At 43.5% G+C, this 27,442-nt stretch overlaps 1 protein-coding gene across 2 annotated transcripts in view; it reads right to left on the reverse strand.

Annotated features, from left to right (window-relative positions):
* Positions 1–5,529: 5,529 nt before the first annotated feature.
* The window catches only part of LOC142583757 (inhibitor of nuclear factor kappa-B kinase subunit alpha-like), a 114,442-nt gene continuing 92,529 nt past the window's right edge, over positions 5,530–27,442 (reverse strand). For both annotated transcript variants that reach the window (XM_075694237.1, XM_075694238.1), the window contains exons 18-19: positions 13,883–14,034; positions 5,530–5,615 (exon numbers count right to left, since the gene is read on the reverse strand). In XM_075694237.1, coding sequence (XP_075550352.1) covers positions 5,546–5,615; positions 13,883–14,034 — 222 coding nt within the window. In that variant the 3' untranslated portion in view covers positions 5,530–5,545. The remainder of the gene's footprint in view (positions 5,616–13,882; positions 14,035–27,442) is intronic.

The raw sequence follows: 27,442 nt of genomic DNA on the forward strand, positions 1-27,442 counted from the left end.
TCTAAGACTCTGCTTGAAAAGAACACGAACTGTTTGCTCTTCCTTCCATTGACCTTCAAGTTGGCTATGCTTGGTGCATCTGCAGCATGCAATAAATGCTTTGCACATTTGTATTCCTCTGCATTAATATCACCTACTGTACTTATCTTTCCCTGATGCCTATCCTACTACCCGACAGACCAAGCCAGCTATCTGCTTCGTTATACTATGACCTAGCTAACTAAATTTCTTCCTATTACTTTTAACTGGAATATAATCTTATTTGGAAATTCAACTGTGCCAGTGAAGACCATACAGCTGGGTATAATGTAAAGCAACAAATATTTCTCGCAAAGTAAAAACAGAAGTAGTGACAGAACATCTCGTAAATTTTAACTCATACAAGTTTGGATAACAACCTGTGAAACTGTGCTTATTTCCTACTAGTAACAACTCACTGGGACAACTTGTTCTGCTAGTGTTTAGACAGCAGTGTAGATAGACAGGTAGTGGGGGAATCCCGCTAGGCAATTGATTGAATAGCCATGGGTTACAAACCAGGCAGTGCAATCCAGAAATGCTCCGGTAATGAGAGCAGGGTAGGAAATTGCAGGTTCCAGACTTGGCAAGCATATTTATTTTCTTGTCTTTCATGCTTATAAACGATTTCTATTACCTGCTATGCAGTCCTTATTAGCTTCCTTTTAAGTTCTTTTATCGTCGAAGTTTCAGCACAATGAGTTATTAGCGACAGAATAATGTTTTACATGTTTTTCTTCTGGTGGATGCAAGCAAGCTAATATTAATGACGTGGGATTGTCTACCAAATAGACTCAAAGTGGTGTTTATTGCAGACTCAATTCTCATTACCCGAGTCCCTGTGTCTAAAACCCTAGGCAAAAGTACTCGTACACTGTTTCAAAAGGCTGGTTACGAATCATAGCTCTTGCTCCCTTGCAAACCCAGCGTAGAACAGGATGGAAAGCTGGGCTACATTGATAGGTTTAATGCTGTCAGTGCAATACACTGTGACACAGTACGTGAAGAAAAAAAGACAAGTGGCGTATCACAGGGCTTAACGGATGGGCATGAATCAAATGTACTCAGAATTGCACATGGTCTTGATTCAGTGACATATCAGATAAAGAAACACTGGAAAAAAACTGATTAAGCACCATTAAATCTCATTACATTATAAATTGCTCCACTAAAATTCAGTTAAGACATCACCAGTCTCTCCCCTCTGCCGTACCCTTCTTGCCTCCCACAACCCAAAGCAGTAGGAAAGCGTCCTTTGCGACAGGGCCAGCGAGGCCGAAGACATGTTTTCATCATCTCCAGCATTACTAAACTGGATAACACCATCTGAAATGTGCAGGTTGTCGAGATGTCCCTTTGGTCTTTAACCCGTTTACATCTCAGTCTAGCGCTTTGAATATTTTGCTCCCCACACTTTCAAGCATGCAATACAGAAGAGTGAAGAGATTGTCTCTCATCGCCACACTCTTTACCATAATTTGAACATTTTTCTCGTGAAGTATGGCAGCCATGGAATAGGTCTACAAAAATTTTAAAATAAATAAAAAAGAACGAAATCAATACACAACAGGAAGAATAGTTATGTGCTACACACGTTACAAAGTTTGAAGTCTGCACATATGTACACCCACTGCATGGAGGTTGAAAAATGCCAATGCATGAATTTGGCCAGCTAGTAGTGTGCCTAATCAACTTCGTGGACAGCTCAGTACTTTAGGCAGAGCACTGACAAACACTGGAATACATTGTGTAATTAACTGCAGCAATACCATGGAATGAGCTGATCTGTTGCAACACAGCAAATTTTCTAGTAACAAGTGCCAAGCTATGACATCACATTAGTACTACCTAAATTTTGTAATGAAATGCATTAAGGTAGATTATAGATACCACAGCTTCTGACAGCAACCTTTAAAGGGGCACTAAAGAGAAAAGTGATTTGAGCTGTGTTAGTCAATTACCCTTCCGCAATACCAAAAATTATATGTGGCTCTGCTATCGCAAACACCAGAGACCAGCAGGGCTGGGCGAAGGCCAGTAAAGTAGTGCCAAACGGCACACTTAGTCTAACTTTTGCTGGTCTTCCCCGAGCTCCGCTAGTCTCTGGTGTTTGCCACAGCAGAGCCACGCATAATCTTTTTTTTCCACTGTGAAAAAGAGGACCGCCGAAGCGCGTGCATTTTTATTGGAGAGCGACGACGTCACAATATGGTGTATTAAGCAACTGATAGGAGTTTCATTGAGGCTAGTGTAAATGCAGTGAGAACATTAGTAACCCAATATGATTAATATGCTTTTTAATTGAAAAAAAAAAACTGGGAAAGGCTAGAGATGGCAGCCAATTGTAGATTTACAAGCATTAGTGGCAAACATGCCCGGTTTATGACTAAAGGGGTGTCACGTTTCTTGAACTGAGCAACGCAATGGAATGCATGCGATACCTTCCAAGCAATATACTCCCCAAGAAATTTTTACAAAGGACTTAATATGAATAGAGGTACAAGTTCAATCTTAACTTTTCCCACTCCCACTCATCTCATCGGCTCCTCTCAGGTGGGGCACCGCCAATAATAATGTACTACCCATTGCTCCTTTCTTTTACTTTTTTCTGTAGTGTGCCATCATTTATTGTGATAGCAATTATATGGACACTGCAGGCGCATTTTTGCCGCCGTCGTCGCCGTAGCCGTGATGTTCCATACAAAGTCCAAGTGCGATATTATGGCGGCCATGTGCCAAGTGCCGTGGGTGCGAGTGAAAGCGTGCGAGGGTGAGCCAAGAAAGATAGTGGCTCGATCTCTCTTGTGCAAGGGAGGAAGGCTGGGAGGAAGTGTGCAGTCTTCCATCATTCACATAGCACCAGGGGGTGTCAGTGGCTGCGTATGGCGTGGCCGAGCGTGGCCGAACGAGCCCTATCTCGAAAGCCATCTGCACTGGATACAGAGTCTTGGCGTGCCAAGGACTGATGGCTTCGTATGCACTGTGTTCCTAATATTTAGTTTGCGTTGAAGCGAGAGGCAGCATGAAGGGCAACTTTCTCGCTGCTGCTGCCCTCCTTCCTCACGCCAGTGTTTTGACTGCAAGTGTACACGGTCATTGAGCGAGATATGTTCATATTTGCCTGTGCATGTGTGATGTCATGCTAGTTAATTTGGTTTGTAAACAAATGTTTACAGGTTTATACGGCCGATAAAACTACTATTCTTACTTCATATAGCTGTCTAATCATTTGCTATCAAATCAGTGTTTCATTTCTAGGGTGAAACTGCGACATTTTCTTGATGCTGGCATCTGACAAAAGGTGCCAGAGGGCTACAAAGGAGCAGAGACAAGGACATGCGAGCAATCACCCCTTCTTCATTTCCTAGAAAATATGGAAGGGCGTGCATGCATGTGTCCAATGGCCACCGTCTATGGGTCACCAGGCTTCATGCAACTTCACCACTTGCATTGCGCAAGGTGGAAGAAAGGTGGGGTTATAAAAGCTGTGGGAGAGAGAAAGCAATATATTACGCAAGACTGTTAAGTCCCTTGCTGCACGCATTAATGACAGATCAGGAATGTTTTCTTGCCACATTGAAAAAGTGTTTAGTGCTCCTTTAACATGGCCAACAAGAAAGCTGGTGTCCATAATCCAGTTTTCTGGATTTGTTTCTTATTGTATTCTGGTTTCCCACTGTAGAGGACTGTTGTTTCCCTTCACTAGCAGCGGTTTTCAATGAATGAATGAAGAGTGGTTGGCTGGTTCGCTGACTTAGCTAGCTACCTTGGGGTAAAGCAGGGCAGGGCAGGGCAAGGCTGCACTGGTCCTCTGCAAACTGCACTGACAGGTGCAGTTTTCCACCTCAAAGCAACACCTGGGCTGTGACGACCTGGGGTGCATTCCAGTACTCTAAACCCACTGGAATGTGACTGCTGTGGCCAGGGACCCTGCCTGCAATCTTTCACTCGACAGTAGAATGCAACAGCTGCTCAGCCACTGTGGCAGATAAGTGTGAAGTTTTACCGTGTGTGGCATCATGAGATTCTACTCCAGTGTTATGCTAGTTGTAAACGTATTAATGGCAAGAGTGAGAACATCACCTGGATAGGTTAGTCCAAATGAACACTTATGTTGGCAAGCACATTTTATTGGTGCAATACATCACAACAATGTCCAGCACAGAGCACGGAATAGCAACAACAGCAGAGTGTATACAAAGAAGGCAAATTGTGAAGGCATTTTTTGTGCAATGATTCAGCCATTAACATTATTGTACATGTTCCAAAAGAAAATGTTTACATATTTAAAAAAATGCATCTGTAGAATAAGTAATAATGGCAAAACAACTATACACAAAATGAGGAACTTCCAGGATTGGAAAAAAATCTGGACAGATGGCAAAAGTCACAATGAAAAGACTTGTAAACTAGGTGAACAGTTTGAACTAGCATTCTAGCCATATACATTCTTCTGACTGCATATGCTTGGAACTTGTTATTGCACTGAAATACCGTTCTGCATGAAATGATGTCCAGTGCACATAACACATGTAACAATAATTGTGTTGCAAAAGATGCCTAAAAGCGGGTACAATATCGACACTCCTTCTTGCTCATAAGAAAAGCTCGTAACCTGGCTTCTTTACTTGGAACTAAACTCCCTGACTTGTGTGCACACTCAACATTAAAGATATGCATAGCAACAATAAGATTTACTGCATAGCAAGCAAAGCAGCCTTCAGGCATCCAAGTTGAATGCATAAGCCTTGTCTACTGATGCGTAATGCCAATCAAGCATGGACCACCTCCCTCCCCCTCTTAAACACAAATGCTTGTAAGAGTACTACATCAGGGATGTCCATGCAGTAGGGTAGACAGGACTTAAGAGGGCATACATAGGTATATGATACCCATCTATTTTTGTAATGCCTGAAAACTAGTCGTGACCCTTGAGTGCAGTGTAAACAAACTGCAACAGAGCATAAACTGCATGATGCAAGTGTGAAGTAAAAGCGAAAGACTGGCTCGATTAGACCGGCATTCACAAAAGCAAGTCTGGCCCCCCAACCTCCCAACACTAAATTCATACTAAAATACACCGTCAAAATCAGCCGAGTTTCTTGTACTCATCAAGCCATTTCATGGACTATACACTTCGATGTCAGGCAGTGATATTGCAGCTATGAAAATGCTATGGAGAAGCGGTATAACATACAGTGCCCATATGTGTTGTGCGTACAACACTTACTACAATGACAAAATCAAGCCCATCTAGGATTAACATCAGACTACCTGAGAATGGTAAGGAAATAAGCTATTCTTTTTCTTAACTGTACCCTGCATGGCAGGAATTGAGATGGCGGCTTCTCTTGAAACAGTGGAAGCCAGCCTCAGGTCCAGGGAAGTGCTCTGCTCATTAGTGTGACAAGTAGTCTGGCAGATCGTGACACTTTGGATAACAGTACTTTCAAAGGGAAGCCACGCGGAACAAAGACAAGGCAGATGGAATTCTAAGCACACATGACCAGATGAGGGCTTTTCTAGTTTATTTAGTGGTCATTTTCTTCAACAGCTCACTGCACTCTTTCTCCAGCTTGGCAATGTTTGCATCGACCCTGCAGTGAAAATAGAATTACAAAATGCATTTTCAGCCATGCTGATCATAAGAATTTAGCATGAAAAGTACATTTAATGCTGAAGCATGCTTTAACATTAAAGGGGGTACCTGGTTCTTGGAGACAAAAATATACTAAAAAATTAATTTTGCATTGGTTATTTTTGTAATCTACATATCATGATGCACCGAGTAAAAACAAAAAAAGAAAAAACCCACAACCAACCCAAGCTAGCTTAAGATGGCAGGTTGTTGATGGGGAGGAAAAAAAGAAAAAAAAGTTTTTATCTTACGAGATGCTCAGTTTTGCCCATGAAAGTGCTGAAAATGACCCATTTTGCCATTAACCATTCTAAAATCATTTATCATAGCTACACCATATTGGTCTTGTTTGAAATAGCACCTTTTCCAGCTTGCTTTTCTGCCAAATTTTTTGCACTCAGGAGAATAAAATGCCTTTCTCACATTGCGATACGTTTTTTTTTTAGTTTTTAAAATAACTATTTTTGGCCATCAGCAATTTTCCGAGAGGTGTAGTTACTCTCCTAATCATCCGATTTTAATACCTTTTTCTATATGATAGCTAGGTTTCCAAGCAGTGGAATAAGCCTATAATGCCATGTTACTGTGCCCTGAAACATTGTGTAATTTTTACAAATTATAAAAGAAAAAGAATTCATATACCAAATTTCAACTTCGAACTTTTGTAAGGTTGGATTGAATACATGTAGAAACACGAAACAACGCTTATTGCACTTCTTGAGTATTCAGGCATATATTCAGGCAAACTTTAACTTGCTTACTGTAAAACATTTTTTGCCAATCACCTTAAAAATCTGGAACAGAAACAATTGTATAATATATTTTCTTCATTATGTAGAGAAAAGCTAGCTGCATACTTACAACTAGCACATTAAATTATCTATTACCTGTAAATTTCAGTCTTCCAGTAGCAATTGCACAAAAACTCTTAAGTGCACGAAGAATAAAAAAAAGTGGCTGCACAAGTGCGCCGGGCGCTCAAGAACGCCTTCATTGTGGAGTGAATACAAAGCCTACCTTAAGTCACATTGCATTGCCCTATGCGCAGCAAAGGGTAACTACTTTTCTAACGACCATCCACAATTACTCAAAAACAATCCATCAAAGTTTTGGAAAACAACAAGCCCTAGTGAAGAGAGTAACCGCATTCTTTTACAAGATGATAACACAATCGCTCTTTCTGAGAGTGAGTGTGCAACGGTTTTCAATTCGCTTTTCACATCTGTGATCACAAGTGAGGATAGCTCAAATGTTCCCTTTGTACCTGATTTCGATTACGGTTGAATGGCACTGATAAACATCACGGTCAAGGGCATTACTTTGCTAATAAACAACCTTAAAGTGTCGTTGTCTTGTGGCATTGACAGTATAAATTCTAAGATATTAAAAAATACCACTTCTGCTTCAAGTGTCATCCTGGTTCATATATTCAGGCAGTCCTTAATGCCTGGTATGCCGACTGGAAGATAGCAAAAGTTATACCGATTTACAAAAATGGAAGTAAAAACTTGAGTGAAAATTACAGGCCCATCTCGCTTACCTGCATTTGCTGCAAAATGCTCGAACATGTCATCGCTTTGCACATTTATAACCATCTCGAATCTAACAGTTTCTGTAACCAACACTGTTTCAGAAAAGGCTTTTCGTGCTACGCACAGCTACTCGAATTTACATCAGATACCCACCTTAACTTGAATCACTACTTATAGACTGACTGCTTATTCCTTGACTTTTCCAAAGCATTTGATCGTGTTGTACACTGCTGCCTCATATCAAAATTATTTGCGTTAAAATTAGACTCCTGTACATTGTCATGGCTACGTAACTTTCTATCTAATCGAGAGAAATTTACCTCTGTTAATGACTTCAATTCCCCCAAATCTAACATTACTTCTGGTCTGCCAGAGGGAGGCATCCTTGGGCCTCTGTTGTTTCTAATCTATATAAGTGATCTGCCTAACAACATATCGTCTTGCATACGAATATTCGCCAATGATTGTGTCATCTACTGTCTAGTAACCAATAGTGATGATCTTATAGCGCTCCAACAAGATCTAGAGATAGTGAATCAGTGGTGTGCTACATGGCTCATGACACTAAACTTGTCAAGATGTAAAACAATGTCTTTCACCCGTAAATCTGTTAATATGCAGTTTAGCTACCACATTAACAATAGTATTATATCCCAAACTGCACAATATAAGTATCTTGGCACACACTTTACACCTAACCTATCATGGTCTGAGTACATTACATGTGTCTCTGCCAATGCATCCAAATCATTAGGTTTTTTTGCACCGGAGCTTGCACAGTGTTCCATCTGTCTTGCGTAAAATGGCTTAACGTTTGTGCGACCCCAGCTTGAGTACACGTCTCCCATTTGGTCTCCACACCAGCAATACCTAATTGAAGAGTTGGAAATCATTCAGAATAGGGCAAGTTGTTTCACCACTCATAATTACAGTGCCCAGTCTAGCATAATGCAGATCAAAGCCGAACTATTGTTGCAGTCGTTGAGTACTCGCCGTGATATTGCATTGCTATCATTGTTCCATAAATTCATTCACTTTGACGAATTATCCCTACCATGCTTGAAAACACCACGTCTTCAAATTGCGCAGATTGCACAATAATTTCAGCTATGTCCGCATATATGGAACGACACAAGCCTCCCAGATAGCATTGCTTTGCTCAGAAATCATGATGCCTCTTGCAGTAATTTGGTCAAACATTTTTCTCCACACTGTGCATAGGGTTGAGTTAGTGCACGGGTACTTATCAATCCCATTACATTTACGTTTTCAATGCACTGGCAAGCGTTATGCCATGTGTTTGTTTCCATTTTTTTTTACATTCATCATCATCATCAACCTGGTTACGCCCACTGCAGGGCAAAGGCCTCTCCCATACTTCTCCAACTACCCCGGTCATGTACTAATTGTGGTCATGTTGTCCCTGCAAACTTCTTAATCTCATCCACCCACCTAACTTTCTTTTTTTTTTTACATTACGCAGTGCATAACGTATCAACGTAAAGTATCTTGCTGCTTTTATGCAATACTTTTTGCTGTTTTTACACAATGCTTATCTGTTCATTCTTTTTTCTTCTTATGTACATATGTAAATTTCATCATTTTGTGCCAATATTTGAATACCTTTATGCATCAATATCTTTTTACCGATTGTAGCTTGCGATAAACTGTGCCATATGCCCCCTCATGCTATGCTTCTTCGTAGGCCTGTGAGGTCTTTCTAAATAATAATAATAAAAAAATTGTCATAAAAGCTTTGCGCGAGGCCCAGGTACCCCCTTAAATGTACTTTTATTGGTCAGATAAAATAGTTCAAGCTTCTAGAGATATTTAACATGCAATTACATAGTGTTATACTCCATTCAGATCCAATATGGAGATGAAATAAAAAGAAAAGCAGTTATAACGTGAAGAAGGACCAGAAAAAGAAGAACACAAAAATCTGGCAGTCAGCCTAGGAATAGAGTGACACTGACTAATACAGATAATGCCACATGTGGTGAGCTTGTGAGACAAAAGTTACACTTAAATAACTGCCATGATAACATAGCTTACTTGTTTCAGTAGCGATGCTCATAAATTCCATATTGTACATGCAAAGACAATGAGCTATCCAAAGCCTTGCACTCGTACCACAATGAAAAGCCTGCAGCACAAATGTCTACAATTGAACTAATCAATGTTGCACCATGTATAGAAACGTTCATTAAATAACAGTGGGTGTGATAGTAACATTGGCTTTCACACACTCAATTTAATCCTACATGCAATTGCCTGTATAAAGAGGAAACCACAAAGGCTTAAAAGCAATGTAGTAAGCTCCCTTCAAGATGAGCATAAAATGATCTTGGAAATCAATTTACCTTATCAGAAGTTCACTAAATTGTTTATCAAACAATTCAGTGTAACATAGTCGTAAATGAAGTCAACTATACTGAAAACTAACTACTGGAGTTACGTGAGAGATAGCCAGGCAGCGCGAGCAATCCCTTTAAATTACTATCAGCAGTTGTTTATAAGGACTTAGAATTGTGTATGGTGAGTGGCACGATGAGAAAACACTTATGCTATCAGGTGTTTATGGGAAGTTCGCTGTTCATATTGAAGTACTGCAATAGAGTAAACTAAAAAGACACAATGAAGGGGGAAAGAAAACAAATCTGAAGCTTTTCTGTTCCATTAGCAGACCTGCATAATTGCGACTCCACAGCTAGTACAATCACCTGTTTCGGCCCCGAAAGTGACCAACTGAAAAGCTTGCCAAAAGCTTACAATGCAGTCTCCAATACTTTATACCAGCGCACAGAGTCTTTATTCATTGCTTGGCATGCCTGTAGTAGCACCCTCTCTCCCTCCTCATTCCCAGCACTGCATCTCAAGAAAGTAGCATTTACTGTAGTAGTCAAACTCAGATGCAGGTAGACTATTTTAAGCTGTGCTCTACATTTGTGCTTGCAGCCATTGGAAAGTTTAGAACCTAAGAGAGGCTCTCTCCTGACAGTGAAAGCGTAGTCTTCATTCCTCTCTGAAGCACACCAAGACAGTTGAGAGAACAAGTGACTGGAAGCATAAGCACACTGTTGCTCAATGCTTAAGCGGCAGAGAATATGTGCATAGCTGACCATGCACCATGGTAAAGTACACTAGGGTTCTGTTGTATTTTTCACGAAATCTCTTGTGACAACTGGGGTGCCCTAATTCACGAACGCAAGATACTATACAGTTTGTAGGGTTCTCACACCCATGCTCTTGGGACAAAGGAACAACAACACAGCAGTGCAAACAATCACAAGGGCATTTATTGCACCTTTCATAGATCAATGCCTGCTAGCCGAGTTGCTATCCACAAAACATGCCGGTGGGCGCGCGAAAAATCTAGAAGTCCGACTTACCGCCACCGGATAACGAGCGAATATGTTCACCCCATGCTGGATCCCAGCGCCTGGTCGTTCGCGCGTACGGTCACGCGAACGGTGGCGCGTTCGAAGGAGGCCACGCGAGACGGTCTCGCAGAAGCATGGATCGGTGCGCACGCGGGACGTCCGTGCTGTTCGCCGATCCACCGGGAAAGAGAGATGGCTTTCTCCTTTTTGCTCCCAAGTAACCCCGCCGGAGGCGGCATTAGCAGCACAACACTTGCGCCATTTCTCGTACTGCACCTCAACCAGACCGACTGCCGCGGGCAACACGCAGGCCACGCAGTGAAGCCGGATTGCAGGAAAAGGGAGCTATGCGGGAAAAACATATCAGGGGACGCGCGAGTGTCGCGCATCCCCACATCCCCCCAACCTTAAATCACTACATATTCTGGCGAAACATGTCACACGGTCTAACATCAACGTGTGCTCCGCGAACAAGGTAGTACATGCAACAGTGGCTGCGCTGAGGAAATGTCCACACGCTGTCCATAACATGCGAGCAGACGTTGTCCTTGGGGTACACCGCTGGCGTCCACTGGTCACAGCAGCATCTTCGCAGATTCGACGGCACGATTCTAGGCCAGGACTCCGGAAACGGCGATGCAGCAGTCCGCACGAGCAAGCGTTGCTCGCGCTCTGCTGGCGAGAGCCGCAGTAGCAGTCGGTGACCGCCGGCTTTTTTCTCTGCCGCCGAGGGTTGCGAGCTGGATACAGACGGCCGCCGAAGTCGCTGCGCCGAACCGGCCACAGCATCACCATTGCCCGCGGTGGCTTGATCGTAGTCCGGGGCAGCAGTGCAGATGATGTGCATGTCACAGCAAACGCTGTGTACACTCAACAAACACTAAAGTAGTGCAAGGGAGAGGAATTCTGCATGTGCATCGCCCACGTGGTACGATGTTCAACTCGGCTAGCAAAAGATCGGGCAGCTACTCAGATGCTAAGTTCATGTGAACGAAGCTCACTTCCTTGAGTCAAAAGAGTAATTTCAACTCGTGCGAGGCTAACTAGAATGAGGGAAGCAAAGTGCAACACCTCAACGCCACGGTCCACCAGGTTGTGTCCCTCCACGTGCGACAGGCAGCTCCATAAAGCCTTAAGCTTAAAGCGTCGCTACCCTGACAACAATCGGCATCCAAAAAACACCACCCAAAATGGGCGGAAAACAGGCAGCCGCCAGGAGACATCAGCTCTGTTAGGTGGTCCTACCCCGCTCGGTGCACACAGCATCCGAGTTGACGGCGCCCACCGTCCCAGACGGTGTCGGAGCACCCGGTGCCAGGCCGCAATACCAGTCAGCCCGTAGTGGCATCCGTGGCCCGCGGCCACCCGAGTCCCAGAGCCGCGACTTGATTAGAGTCAAAGAAATAGAAGAAGCTATTTACATAAGAAATTCGGACCACCCACGAGGCTTCCGTACTCACTCGCTTCAGGATAGCCAATGCTCCGCGGGCGCAAAGCCTCGCTCTCCCAGGATGCAGACCACGTGGCTCTCGTACCGATGAATGTCATTAAAAAAAACACTTGCAAAAAGGCTTAGCATGTTGACATGTTCAAACACACTACAGCCACTGTCGCCTCGCTCAAGAAAGCACGCCGCCAATGCTAGCGATCAAAATTCATGCTAGCCCTATGCTTTGGTTCAAACAAAGGTCTCGAACGAAGCAAAACTGTTAAATCTATCGTCCGATGCCCCAACATGTCCACGTTGGGCAGCCAGATGTGGGGTTCTCACACCCATGCTCTTGGGACAAAGGAACGACAACACAGCAGTGCAAACAATCACAAGGGCATTTATTGCACCTTTCATAGATCAATGCCTGCTAGCCGAGTTGCTATCCACAAAACATGCCGGTGGGTGCGCGACAAATCTAGAAGTCCGACTCACCGCGACCGGATAACGAGCGAATATGTTCGCCCCATGCTGGATCCCAACGCCTGGTTGTTCGCGCGTACGGTCACGCGAACGGTGGCGCGTTCGAAGGAGGCCACGCGAGACGGTCTCGCAGAAGCATGGATCGGTGCGCGCGCTGGACGTCCGCGCTGTTCGCCGATCCGCCGGGAAAGAGAGATAGCTTTCTCCTTTTCGCTCCCAAGCACGGAGAAATGTTTCTTGCTCCGTGCTCCCAAGTAACCCCGCCGGAGGCGGCGTTAGCAGCGCAACACCCGCGCCATCTCTCGTACTGCGCCTCAACCAGACCGACTGCCGCGGGCATCACGCAAGCCACGCGGCGAAGCCGGATTGCAGGAAAAGGGAGCTATGCGGGAAAAACATATTAGGGGACATGAGAGTGTCGCGCATCCCCACAAGTTGAAACTCTATTTAACGATGTGATGACCCATGCTCAAGTTATTTCGGTAAATTGGGAAGTTAGGAAAATCGAGTAAGGAATATTTCTGTCCTTCGATATCCGAAATTGTAATGCAGCGACACCCAAAAGATACCGCTGCATTGTATTTGCCGCTAACCCATGCCTTTACATGTAAAACGTCTGCGAGGACGGCCCAGCTACCGCTGCCCCTAGCATCATCTGGTACGTAAGAATGCTAGCGACTGCCGAACCCGTTGTTCCATGCATGGGAATGGCGTGCAGCCTCGTCAAAATAAAGCCAGGGCCATGACTAGGGTGCCTAGATGTCTTAACTTGATAGCGTTAGAGTGCATGCTCAAAGAGAAACCCGTCTGGGTCAAAATTAGAATGAAATCACAGCTTTATTTTGACTCATTTATTTCTGGAAAAACTTCATTAAATTGAGTTTAATGCAAGCTAGTTTCGTTAATTCAGGTTGATGAGAACATTGAACCTCACAGGTACTTGCCGGGCAATGGAAATTTCTTCATTAGATCGGGAACTTCGTAAAATTGGGTTTCGTTAATAGAGTTTTAATTGTATTATGTCACCATTGGAGTCACCATTGGGGTCAGGTGCATGCGTGCTGACCAGTCAAGCTTGAATTATCTGGCGAGGGCTAATTTAATAGTCGAAACAGCTGGCCTTCAACAATGTGACATATAGTATGCTTGAGTGAGGAGAATCAAGGGAAATAAGAAGCTTCATATTTAGTAACAACCATATGAAGCCTCCATTGTCTGTGGTCTTCATATGGATACACTAGTATACACTATTATTAACACACTAGTATATTCTAGTAGCAACACATCAATACAGATTGCTCCTTTACTTATGCCCTCAGAACAAAGAGGACCTTGCTGGAGCAAATTCTCACTGCTTTTATACCGTTCAGTTGTAAAGAAAAATGTTGAGATGACTTACAATTCGAACACAGTCTCAGCTTCAATGCACTGTGCTCTGGTCTCTCTTAACTGTTCATCCATCTGCTGACATAAAGCATTCCAGGAAGCACAGTCACCAGCAGAAGGTGTGATTTGGTCCCGAACAGAAGGCACAACTGGCTGTACACGTGTCTGAAAATCAATAGTATGAAATTTCAGAATCTGTATCACAAAAGGTAAGAGGGTGTCATTTTGAAAATGCCAATAAGGCCATTTTAAAGTTCTTTTGATTTTTCCAGCTTCTTGTGTAGCATCAATTAATTAAAAACACTTAATTATTTGGATGTTCTACTAAAGCACACTTGCATGCATGCAGGCAAACAAACAAACTACCAAACAAACCAAAACATTCTGTAAACACCAACAAGTTTTGGCTTTTCTCTGGCAAGTTCAAGATATTTCCTCCAGCAACCATGGGGAGAAAGCTGTGTTTGTGTATTAACGAATCAATGTGACGCTGGGATGATAGCATGTTTAAGGCAGACTGTGCTTTTAGTAATGATACGCTGGTGTTATAAGAACACAATGAACGAATGAATCTTGCTGCCATATTCTGAATTTTTTTGAGTGAATTGATAAGGGAAGTTTGACATGATACATATTTATGCTTGGGATGTACGAGTGTCTTGAATGCTAGTAGTTTAACATGATGCGGTGCTTGACGCAGATGACGTTTTAGGAATCTTAATGTTTGGTTAGCGGAGGCGGTAATGCGCGTTACATGAGCAGACTAGTTTAAGTCACATGAAAGGGTGACGCCGAGGTATTTAAATGTGTCCACTTTTTCTAAGGTAGTATTAGTGATACTAGACAGTGAGTATAAGGGCTGATGGTGGCGAGTGAAGCACATTACTTTACATTCATTGGGGTTAAGGGTCATTAATCAGTCGTTGCACCAGTCTTGCACTTTGTTAACGTCATTTTGTAAATACTGTGGTCAGAGTTGTTAGTAATTATGTGGTAGATGACACAATCATCAGCAAATATACGGATTTGAGAGGAAAGATGAAGGGAAGGTCGTTAATATAAATAAAAAAAAGTAGGGGGCCTAGAACGCTACCTTGTGGTACGCCAGATGTTACAGGGAGGGGTGCGGAAGTGTAATTATTGACATGCACTGGCTGTGATTGGTTAGTGAGAAATTCAGTAATCAAATTTAAGATATCGGGGTGCAGGTTCAGCTGGGAGAGCTTAAGTAATAGGCATTGGCGGGGTAACTTGTCAAATTCTTTAGCATAATCCAGAAAAATAGCACTTATTTGGGTGTTAGCATCGAGGTTAACATGCAAGTCATGGATGAACATAGCAAGTTGTGTTTCACATGACAGACCCTTACGGAAGCCATGTTGGGATGGGTGAAAGAACTTGTTAGTGTAACGAAAGCGCATGATTTGGGTGCAAATGACGTGCTTCATTACCTTGCAGGGTAAGCTAATTATGGAAATCGGTCGGTAGTTAAGAGGCGAGTTTTTATTACCCGATTTGTAGATTGGAACGACCTGTCCTTTCTTCCAGGCGACGGGGACGCTACAGGAGGATAAAGACTGAGAGAAGATTAATCTGAAGTAAGCTGTGCATATGTGCTTAGTATTTTTTAACAGTTTAGGGTTGATGCCATCCACCCTTGATGATGATGAGAGTTTTAGCTTTTCAATTCAGACAGGCCATGGACAAGTTTCTCATAAAATGGAGTGCTTTCTCATTTTACATTTGAGGCACCATATTTTAATGCGAAGCATTATACATATAGGAAGCTCGTGGCAAGGTCATGCAAAGTCATTTTCAATATATTTGGTTCCACTAAAAAATCTATTTTAAGCTCACAAATCTAGCAAAACAATGTTACAGCCTTAAACTATACCTAATAATGACCATAATACTAAAACATCATGAGGATATATGCAGTAGCTAATGAAATTTAAAATAACTCAATTTCTTGGTTTTGTGAGGAGTGTGAAGTGGTAAGCTCAAGTGTACAAAAGAAACCTGTCACACAGCTTCGATTTCATGGTCACATGATTTCAGATTCAAGAGAAATTGCGCAACATTTTAACACATATGTTTATAGCGTGTTCTCACGAGCTATCATGTGTCCATCCATGGCTTCTGCTTCAACATAGTGTCACGCGGTAGTGACAGTGAAGGAAGCAGTAAAACTGAATGGCGAAACTAGTGTTTTATTGCGCGAACCTGTGCTTTCAAAAACAGGCTACACTCAAAGCACAACGATAGCGGAGAATACAGTCGGCAATCGCCGAAAATCTTATCTGCCGGTCAGGCAAGTTAGCTTTCATACATAAGTCATCAAAGGTTCCAGAGTAATTGGTGGTACTCGGGTGCCTTCCAGAAAGTTCTACACAATTCGCGTCACACATGCAATCAGATTACACAAGCTTCGATGACAACAGAACCATCGATAAGATTCGAGAAACTTGTGATACATGCGGGCGTGTCCCGCACTGAGCGATGACATTTCGTAGACAGTGAAAAGCGCTCACCCGTAAAAGATAAACAAGTTCATGTGTCAATATGGTGTATCATGTATATCCTTTCCAGGTCCACTATCGCTTTTGCTAAATCAGAATGTCAAAATGCCTTCTGGTTATGATAATATTCCTAACACTTTTCTCAAGCGATATGCAGAAACTGTCGTGAAATTTCTTGTTCTATTATTCCGTACGTCGTGAGCAACTGGCAAATTACCAGATGACTGCAAGACAGCCCGAATCGTTTCTGTATTTAACAACGGAGACCGTCTTGTACAAATTATCACCCTATTTCTATAATATCGTCTTGTAAATTAATTGAACATTTCATCACTAAACAAATTAATCAGTTTCTCAAGAAACACTCAACTTTAACACGTCACCACCATGGTTTCAGAAAAGGATGCTCAATGGTAAGCCAGCTAATCATGCTAATTCACTCACTAGCCTCTTCTCTTGACATTGACATGATTTTCTAGATTTTAGCATAGCATTTGACCGTGTACCTCATGATCCACTCATAACAAAATTAAAAAATTCCATGTTTCCGCATATTATTATACATTGGATTACTGATTACTTTAGCGATCGTAAACAGTATGTTGTGATTGACGGGCGACAGTCGGACTGTCTACCGGTGACATCGGGAGTACCGCAAGGTAGCATACTCTGACCATTACTTTTCCTTTTGTACATTAATGATCTTGAAAATGCAGTTGACTCAAACATGAACATCAAACTATTTGCCGATGATTGTGTTTTGTACAAAGATATAACTTCCCATAAGTAAACTTAAAGGGCCCCTGAAACGGTTCAGTCAAATTTTGTAGACACGTAAGGTACTAAAGCGAAACCATAAATCAGTTTAGACTAATGGAAGCATTGTTTGAGAACCCTGCAGGCAGTCATTTAAAAAAAATAGTTTGATTATTAGACGAGAAAATGAAGGTCCAAGTATCAGTATCTGAATTTCGCGCCGAAACCCCTGCGCCGGTACGTCAGCATGACGTCAGGGACTCCAAAGTATGTTTTCTTATTTGGGCCGCGTTGGCTGAATAAAGGTTCCCGAAACTTGCCATGTTTAATATTTGGTTCCTTTAGAACACAGTGTAGTCAATCTGTACCGCTATATATAATTAGCAGGCCCTAGAAGATGCCATCAAATCCACGACGTCACAGCCCCCAGGTGCGGGAACTTAAGTAGGCGTCGCCACCCGTATTTCGTTCTTGTGCTTTTTCTGGCTTACCAAACGTCTTATCATTGTAAGAATGGTGTTCTTGCTGTTGTAGAACGGTAATGTACTGATGCAGTAGAAATTATTTTTCATTTTAGTGTCCCTTTAAGTAGAACATTCGCACCACAACTTAAGTGAAGTGTTACGTATTAATGGAGCTACAAGCGATTACAAGTTACCCTCCTATCTAGCCATGCTTTTCCTCCTCAACTCGTTCCCCGAGCCACAGGGCTAAGCTCCGCCTTCACTGGTTCTGCGTCATGGTGCGACGTCACATCGTCCACTTCCGGTTGTTTTGGAGCCCACCCCCGCACGCGCGAAAGCTATCGAAGCAGCGTGCGTTGCGAGCATTCTGTCGCAGCGCCGAACGTGTCTGGTATTCCGTTAACCACACACTAGCGGAACGTTTCGACTGAACGGTGGAAGCATAAACTCAAGCTGGTAAAGGAACTTTAGCGTAGACGTACGTGAGCTGCCTGATCGGTCTCCACGCTCCAGCCACCCGTTGGCGCAGAGCTTAACCAGCCAAAGAAAGAGCTAATATTGCTCTAACCAAGTATAAAATATTTTAAACATTTACAAAAACAATGTGTTAACGATCACACTCCTGCGAAAAATTTACACCAGCAGCAAAGAAGAATACATTTTGTTACTGCTACTGTGTCTGGTTGAGCTCTATGCCACCAGGTGGCTGCACCGCACAGACCATTCACATTTGCGCTTCTGTTCATCCCATGAAACGACATGCAAGGGGACACGGCCAGGCCCTGTCCCCTTTGCGCTTGCATTTATCCTAATACCGGACTCGCGAAACGCTATTGCGTTAGCAATTTTCCGGTGTAAATTGACGGCCGCAATCGCCCAAATCCTGGCGCCGATCGGATAGCGGCAGTCCGATGTGCTGCAGCCAGTCCGCTCGTCTACTGGCTTGCAGAGGGACATGATGTCGCAGCTTGACATATTGCCAGTCGCTACGTTTGCAGTCCACAACGCAACAAAGTCGAATCATGGCGCTCACGAAAAGACAGACCGACACTGACGGCGGAGCTCTCGTCAAAGACGGAGCATGCTGTAACACAAGCAGACGACGCTTGCTGTGTGCCGGAAGTGCTTATGTGCACTGAAAAATTGTTCTTGTGCATTCCCTTTATGTTACTTTCTTTTTATAAAAACAAATTAACTAACATTTCAACTTTTACGAACATCATTTGTTTACCATAAAGTTGGAAAAATTATCATCACATGCCCTGGTCAGCCAATCGTATAGCTCGGCCCACTGACGTCATATGGGTGATTTGCGTCGTATGGGTAGGGGCGGCTTCAAATTCCGCCGAGCAGTGTGCTGCGATTGGCAGCGATGTGCATTATTAAAACCTTATAATAAATTACACGATTTATGCAGAGCACTTAGATTCGTCAATTAATGATCAGAAGGATTAACGACTCAGTACGTTTGTAGAAAACCGTCAAAATCGTTTCAGGCTCCCTTTAAACCACATTTCAGAGTGGTGCGACATGTGGGGAATGCTTCTAAATACGGAAAAAAAGTGTTATATAATGAATTACACAAAGGAAAGGAAACCCATAATGCACATTTATAAGCTAGGTTCGTCAGATTTACAAGAGGTGACTAACTACATATACATGGGAGTCACCATTACTAACAATCTATCAAGGAACATTCATATTGACAACATATGTGCATCAGCCTTTTCTAAACTCTGTCTACTCTGACACAAATTAAGAAACGCTCTGGCTAGTGTAAAACTTCTTTACTACACATCCTTCAGTCGGCCAATATTTGAGTATGCATGTATTACAGAGAAAATCCATTCAATTTATTTTCCCTAAATTTTCGCAGTGTGATTTTCCCACGAAACTTATGGTAACAAATGGTATACAATTACTAGCTTTACAAAGAAAGAAATTGCACATTGACTTTCTTTCAGCACTTATTAGTAATAAGTTGCTGGCTTGCCCACGAGATGTTCATAACTAGAAGCCCGCTCAGAAGCATTCAAATGGACATTGGACCACCCCAAAATTTAAAGTTGGCCCAGCCCCAATAACAAGGTAATTATTGAACCATCAATATATATTAAACCTTTAACAAATAGACACACCCGGGACCACCCTCACACTTTAACCCCACATTTTGCACGTACTGAGGTCGTCAATTATTCGTTTTTTCCAGAAACTATTAATGATTGGAACTTGATGCCATCCCCAATTTTACCTACAATTGATTGACATGTGCCGCTTTTTTGTTGTGTCTATTCAAATGCTTTGGTACACACCCTGCTTGGACCTGTGCAAGATCCGCAGTATTGTATAAATAAAAAATAAAAGAAATAAGCTAACTTAGGAGTTCAAAAATACCTAATACGTATTATCTATGTAGTAAGGGTTCACTTAAGATGAGTCGCGTGACCATACAATCATTTGTGGCTCCTGGGTCCTCTGGGCCCGAAGGCCACATCACCCATAGCTAAGTCCAAGGCTCTGCCCTTTTCACATGCTAGAGGCGCTGCTACTGCACAAGTGGTGTGCACCTGGTGCGGAGGTGCATCAGGGTGTCTACCAAGTTGACATTTCTAAATTCCCTGAGTTTTCCAGGTTTTCCCAGAGTGCCTTTGCAATATTGTCTGAGTGCCAGAGAACTTTGTTTTATGTCAAGACAGGCTGACACCATGTCTTCCGGTGGTGCCACTCTCTAGTAAGTATGTTAAAAAATAAAAAAACTACTTAATCCAGTTTGAATACTAAGGAGTAGTGTTTATTTTAATTAAAAAGAAACAGAAGGGAGGGGTTAGTAAAATGCACAGCAAAAAAAAAATATATTTGAAAAAAAAAATGGTAAAACCCACTGTCGAACATACCCAAATACGAATAAAAAGGGGATCGATCCACAAGCAAACATTTTCGAAGATGAGCTATTTCTATGAAATGATAGCAAGTTCATTGATCTGAGACCTGATCTTGGTTACAAGAGTGATTCTCTCTTACCAGCTGGTAACCTCAACTGTCCTGACATACTCTCAGCCTGTGCACGACACCTTAGTGTTGCGCTTCACTGCTTTAAAGAGTTTATTTTGGTTTATATTAGGGACACCTGAATCTTGGCATCAGCCAACATTTACTTTTGCAGGCACAGCTTATCTCAAAAAAGTGAAGGTCAGCTGTCCGTTGCTGGCAATGACTGACTTTACGTCCCATTTTTGCAATAGGCTTTAAATTGTCTTGTGCTTCTGTTTGATAGTACCAGTTTTATACCAAGCCACCACCTTTGCTGAATTCACATACATGCTATATAGATACTATGTAGAAATGACAATATGTATACAGTGCATCAATATGAAAAGGAAACACAGAATTTCTGTTTAAAGCCAGTAATTTTTCTTTTTACTGTGCTGAAGCAAGAAAGTTCCACGAGGGGATTCAATATGAGAGCTACATAGAAAATAGTAGTGGATGAGGTTCAGACTTGTATGTTTAAACTAATCTCTTTCGAACACCGATTAAAGAGCCATTAAACAGGTCGGACAAATTTTATAGATGCATAGAGTACAGCTACAGTTAATCATTCGCACCACAATTTGTGTGAAGCATCTTATATTAAGAGGGCTACGGAAGATTACAAGTTACTCTCCTCCATAGCCATGTATTTTCTCCTAAACTCGTTCACTGAGCGATCGGCGAACAAATTGCCTTCACTGGCTCTGCATCTTGATGGCAGGTTGTGTCGTCTACTTCCGGTTGTCTAGGAGCAAGCGCGCGAAGCCTCTCCAACCTCTCCGCCAGCCCCTTGGCAGTTGACCCCAAGCGAGAGCTATCGAAGCAGCGGGCAGCGAAACGTTGTGAGCATTCTGTCGCAGAGCCGAGCGTGTCCGGTGTTCTGGTAACCACAGGCGAGATGGGCATTTTGACGGATGGGTGGAGGCATAAACTCAAGCTGATGAAGAAAATTTAGCGTAGACGTGCGTGAGCGGCCTGATTGGTCTGCATGGTCCAGCCACTTGGTGGTGTAGAGCTTAACCAGCCAAACAAAGATCTAATATAGCTCTAATCAAGTGTAAAACGTTTTAAACATTTATAAAAACAATGTGTTCACGATTACGCTTCCGAGGAAAATTTGCACCAGCAGCAAAGCAGATACACTTCGTTACAGCTACTGTGTTTGGTTGAGCTCTTGCCACTAGATGGCTGCACCGTGCAGACCTTTCATGTTTGCACCTCTCCTCATCCCGTAGAATGGCACGGTCAAACGGCCAGCCCAGACCGCTTGCGCTTGCGGTTACCTGAATACCGGATACGCAAAACACTATTGTGGTAGTAATCCTCCGGCGTAAAGTTACTGCCGCAAACACAGAAATCCTGCCACCATTCGGATAGCGACAGTCCGATGCGCTGCAGCCACCCCGTTCGTTTGCTGCCTTGCAGAGGGACACAATGTTGCAGCTTGACGTATAGCCAGTTGCTACGTTTGCGGCCCACAATGCAACAAGGGTGAACCATGGTTCTTGCGAAAATAAAGATCGAGATCAACACTGACCGCTGAGCTCTCGTCAACACTGAGCATGTTGTAACACAAGCAGATGACACTTGCTTTGTGCAGGAAGTGCTTAATGCGAAGCTGAACGGTTTTCCAGAAAAAATGAGTGAAGAGCTGTAGGTAATGGTTTTCAACCCTCTGAATTCGAATATCGCATCAAAATTGAGCGAAAGAAAGCGTAAATAGATTTTATTTCGACGAAAAGTGCAGCAGCAGACTCGGGCAGCTCGCATACCTCGTTTCCGTCTGTGATTGGTCAGGCATCTCGTGACGTCAACAATGGTGTTTGTCCGGACTGATCGCTGCGGCTACACATGAAGCACGGTGCAAGGTGATTTGGCACTGTTGTTTTGCTGAGATGGTAATGGTAAATTTCGAGAGCTTGCATTTGTCTGAGGAGTTCGACGTTGCTTTCACATGTACGAGCTGATTGCGAGGAGCCGGCCTCTTGAAGAAGCAAAAGATGCTGGTAGCAAGCAGTGCTTTCGACGCGAACGAAAGCGAAGTGTTAGCATCTCATCGTGTTAGAAATGTTCTTTGGTGATTATGTTTTTGCAAAGATGCATTCAGCGATAAAGTGAGTTCGTTTCAGGCCAAACAACTGTACTGTTATGTTGCGATCCAGTGAGTTCGTTTCAGGCCAAACAACTGTACTGTTATGTTCCCGCATGCCTCCTCGTGGAACGTACGCGGGGATGCGATCGTCGGCATTTGTGCGCTGCGCCAAAGTTGTCAGCAATCTACACAGACGTTTTACATGCGGGAAAAGTTTTCCGGCTCATATAGCACGTGTAGTGACCTTCATCAGTGCACCATCTGCATGCTACTCGTAACCGGAGCCGTAAAGGTGGCGAATTCTGTCAGCTATGTGAGACAGCTGGTTTCCCTCTGTGTGCGAGAGAAGGGGAGCGCAGCGTCCTGGTGTGCGCCGGCTTTCAAACACATGCAAACTTCACACTTGCGCTGCATTATGGTAGTTGCATGTAGGCTGTTTCACAACACACGTGCGAATAGAAAATTAACGGTAGTTTGCGACGAAACCTGCGTCAAGGGTGGGAGATAAACATGCACCTTCTGTTCAGCATGCTAACACGAAGGAGCTAGCAGTAAATCAAAAGCCAGGTTTGGACGAGTTCGTGTATTCATGAGGTCTTCCAATACAAGTTACCATCCGTCTGCCTGCACCCGTCCCGTCTTTGTGTGTTCGTTTATCATCATCATCATCATCAGCCTGGTTCCGCCCACTGCAGGGCAAAGGCCTCTCCCATACTTCTCCAACAACCCCGGTCATGTACTAATTGTGGCCATGTCGCCCCTACAAACTTCTTAATCTCATCCGCCCACCTAACTTTCTGCCGCCCCCTGCTACGCTTCCCTTCCCTTGGAATCCAGTCCGTAACCCTTAATGACCATCGGTTATCTTCCCTCCTCATTACATGTCCTGCCCATGCCCCCCCCCCCCCCCATTTCTTTTTCTTGATTTCAACTAAGATGTCATTAACTCGCGTTTGTTTCCTCACCCAATCTGCTCTTTTCTTATCCCTTAACGTTACTCTATCATTCTTCTTTCCATAGCTCGTTGCGTCGTCCTCAATTTGAGTAGAACCCTTTTCGTAAACCTCCAGGTTTCTGCCCCGTAGGTGAGTACTGGTAAGACACAGCTACTATACACTTTTCTCTTGAGGGATAATGGCAACCTGCTGTTCATGATCTGAGAATGCCTGCCAAACGCACCCCCAGCCCATTCTTATTCTTCTGATTATTTCCGTCTCATGATCCGGATCTGCCGTCACTACCTGCCCTAAGTAGATGTATTGCCTTACCACTTCCAGTGCCTCGCTGCCTATTGTAAATTGCTGTTCTCTTTCGAGACTGTTAAGCATTACTTTAGTTTTCTGCAGATTAATTTTTAGACCCACTCTTCTGCTTTGCCTCTCCAGGTCAGTGAGCAAGCATTGCAATTGGTCCCCTGAGTTACTAAGCAAGGCAATATCATCAGCGAATCGCAAGTTACTAAGGTATTCTCCATTAACTCTTACCCCGAATTCTTCCCAATCCAGGTCTCTGACTACCTCCTCTAAACACACTGTGAACAGCATTGGAGAGATTGTATCTCCCTGCCCGACGCCCTTCTTTATAGGGATTTTGTTGCTTTCTTTATGGAGGACTACGGTCGCTGTGGAGCCTCTATAGATATCTTTCAGTATTTTTACATACGGCTCGTCTACACCCTTGTTCCGTAATGCCTCCATGACTGCTGAGGTTTCGACAGAATCGCTTTCTCGTAATCAATGAAGGATATATATAAGGGTTGGTTATATTCCGCACATTTCTAATAATTTGGGGTTTTACGTGCCAAAACCACTTTCTGATTATGAGGCACGCCGTAGTGGAGGACTCCGGAAATTTCGACCACCTGGGGTTCTTTAACGTGCACCTAAATCTAAGCACACGGGTGTTTTCGCATTTCGCCCCCATTGAAATGAGGCCGCCGTGGCCGGGATTCGATCCCGCGACCTCGTGCTCAGCAGCCCAACACCATAGCCACTGAGCAACCACGGCGGGTCCGCACATTTCTCTATCACCTGATTGATAGTGTGAATATGGTCTATTGTTGAGTAGCCTTTACGGAATCCTGCCTGGTCCTTTGCTTGACAGAAGTCTAAGGTGTTCCTGATTCTATTTGCGACTACCTTAGTAAATAGTTTGTAGGCAACTGACAGTAAGCAGATCGGTCTATAATTTTTCAAGTCTTTGGCGTCCCCTTTCTTATGGATTAGAATTATGTTAGCGTTCTTCCAAGATTCCGGTATGCTCGAGGTCATGAGGCATTGCGTATACAGGGTGGCCAGTTTCTCTAGAACAATGTGCCCCACATCCTTCAACAAATCTGCTGTTACCTGATCCTCCCCAGCTGCCTTCCCCCTTTGCATAGCTCCTCAAAGCTTTCTTTACTTCTACCGGCGTTACTTGTGGGATGTGAAATTCCTCTAGACTATTTTCTCTGCCATTATCGTCGTGGGTGCCACTGGTACTGCATAAATCTATATAGAACTCCTCAGCCACTTGAACTATCTCATCCATATTAGTAATGATATTGCCAACTTTGTCTCTTAATGCATACATCTGATTCTTGCCAATTCCTAGTTTCTTCTTCACTGCTTTTAGGTTTTCTCCGTTCCTGAGAGCATGTTCAATTCTCTCCATATTATACTTCCTTATGTCAGCTGTCTTATGTTTGTTGATTAACTTGGAAAGTTCTGCCAGTTCTATTCTAGCTGTAGGGTTAGAGGCTTTCATACATTGGCGTTTCTTGATCAAATCTATTGTCTCCTGCGGTAGCTTACTGGTATCCTGTCTAACGGGGTTACCACCGACTTCTACTGCACACTCCTTAATGATGCCCACAAGATTGTCGTTCATTGCTTCAACACTCAGGTCCTCTTCCTGAGTTAAAGCCGAATACCTGTTCTGTAGCTTGATCTGGAATTCCTCTATTTTCCCTCTTACCGCTAACTCATTGATCCGCTTCTTATGTACCAGTTTCTTCCGTTCCCTCCTCAGGTCTAGGCTAATTCGAGTTCTTACCATCCTGTGGTCACTGCAACGCAGCTTGCCGAGCATGTCCACATCTTGTATGATGCCAGGGTTAGCGCAGAGTATGAAGTCTATTTCATTTCTAGTCTCGCCGTTCGGGCGCCTCCACGTCCACTTTCAGCTATCCCGCTTGCGGAAGAAGGTATTCATTATCATCATATTATTCTGTTCCGCAAACTCTACTAATAACTCTCCCCTGCTATTCCTAGTGCCTATGCCATATTCCCCCACTGCCTTGTCTCCAGCCTGCTTCTTGCCTACCTTGGCATTAAAGTCGCCCATTAGTATAGTGTATTTTGTTTTCACTCTACCCATTGCCGATTCCACATCTTCATCGAAGCTTTCGACTTCCTGGTCATCATGACTGGATGTAGGGGCGTAGACCTGTACAACCTTCATTTTGTACCTCTTATTAAGTTTCACAACAAGACCTGCCACCCTCTCATTAATGCTATAGAATTCCTGTATGTTACCAGCTATATTCTTATTAATCAGGAATCCGACTCCTAGTTCGCGTCTCTCCGCTAAGCCCCGGTAACACAGGACGTGGCCGCTTTTAGCACTGTATATGCTTCTTTTGGCCTCCTAACTTCACTGAGCCCTATTATATCCCATTTACGGCCCTCTAATTCCTCCGATAGCACTGCTAGAGTCGCCTCACTAGATAACGTTCTAGCGTTAAACGTTGCCAGGTTCATATTCCAATGGCGGCCTGTGTTCGTTGCCCCGATATTTTTACTTTGCGCTTAGAAAGCCTGCTAGCAGCTAGTCATATTCTCGCTCATTCACGCATTATTGATAAACTCTGGTAGTAATCGCCATCACGGAAGTGGTTAGAGCACAGCACTGTTCTTCTTGAGCGCCTGAAATTCTTTCGATTCACAGTAGCCTTCAATTTAGCTGAAAGCTTGCGGGAAGTAATGGAACATCGGAACATCGTCGCGGCTGCTGTTGTTTGTGCAACTGTGGGCGGCACAGAACGCCGGCATGATCGGCCCAGCACTTCAATTGATACTGTGCACGTCAACTACCACTCTACATACACAAAAACAAAGGAATGCAGGGCTCAAGCGAAGCAGATTATGACAGCACGCATGCAGAAGCAAGCATGGTCAGGCACGGTCACGGAGACTGCAAAGGAACGGAACACCAGTGCTGATGTCACTACTCCGCGGTTTCTGGTCTCCGCTCGCATCGTCAGCGTCAGCAGCAGTGTGCGGCGCTCGACGGGGGGCAGAGTGACAGCGCAATTTTAACCGACGATTACGTCGCTCCTAAGCGAAAAATACCACCCAGAATTTTGCCTGCGTGCTTTATAAGGTTCCCACATCCGTATGTGAGTGTCTTATTGAATTCGACACTCTTCAGCTTCCCTTTAAGTGTAGTGAGAAAATGAGGAATTGTCATTGTGCATTCTCTTTCTTTTACTTTCGTCTTACAGAAACAAATTAACTAACATTGCACCTATTACGAACAACATTTGTTCACCATAAAGCTAGAAAAATTATTGATGACGTGCCCTGGGCAGCCAATCGAATAGCTCGCCCTACTGGCGTCATTAGGGCAACTTGCGTCAAATGGTCAGGGGAGGCTAAAATTCAGCTGAGTTATGTGCTACAATTGGTAGCGATGTATGTTTTTAAAACCTTATAATAAATTACAGGCTTTAT

This window comes from Dermacentor variabilis, chromosome 1, assembly GCF_050947875.1.
Source record: "Dermacentor variabilis isolate Ectoservices chromosome 1, ASM5094787v1, whole genome shotgun sequence".
Taxonomy (NCBI): Eukaryota; Metazoa; Arthropoda; class Arachnida; order Ixodida; family Ixodidae; genus Dermacentor; species Dermacentor variabilis.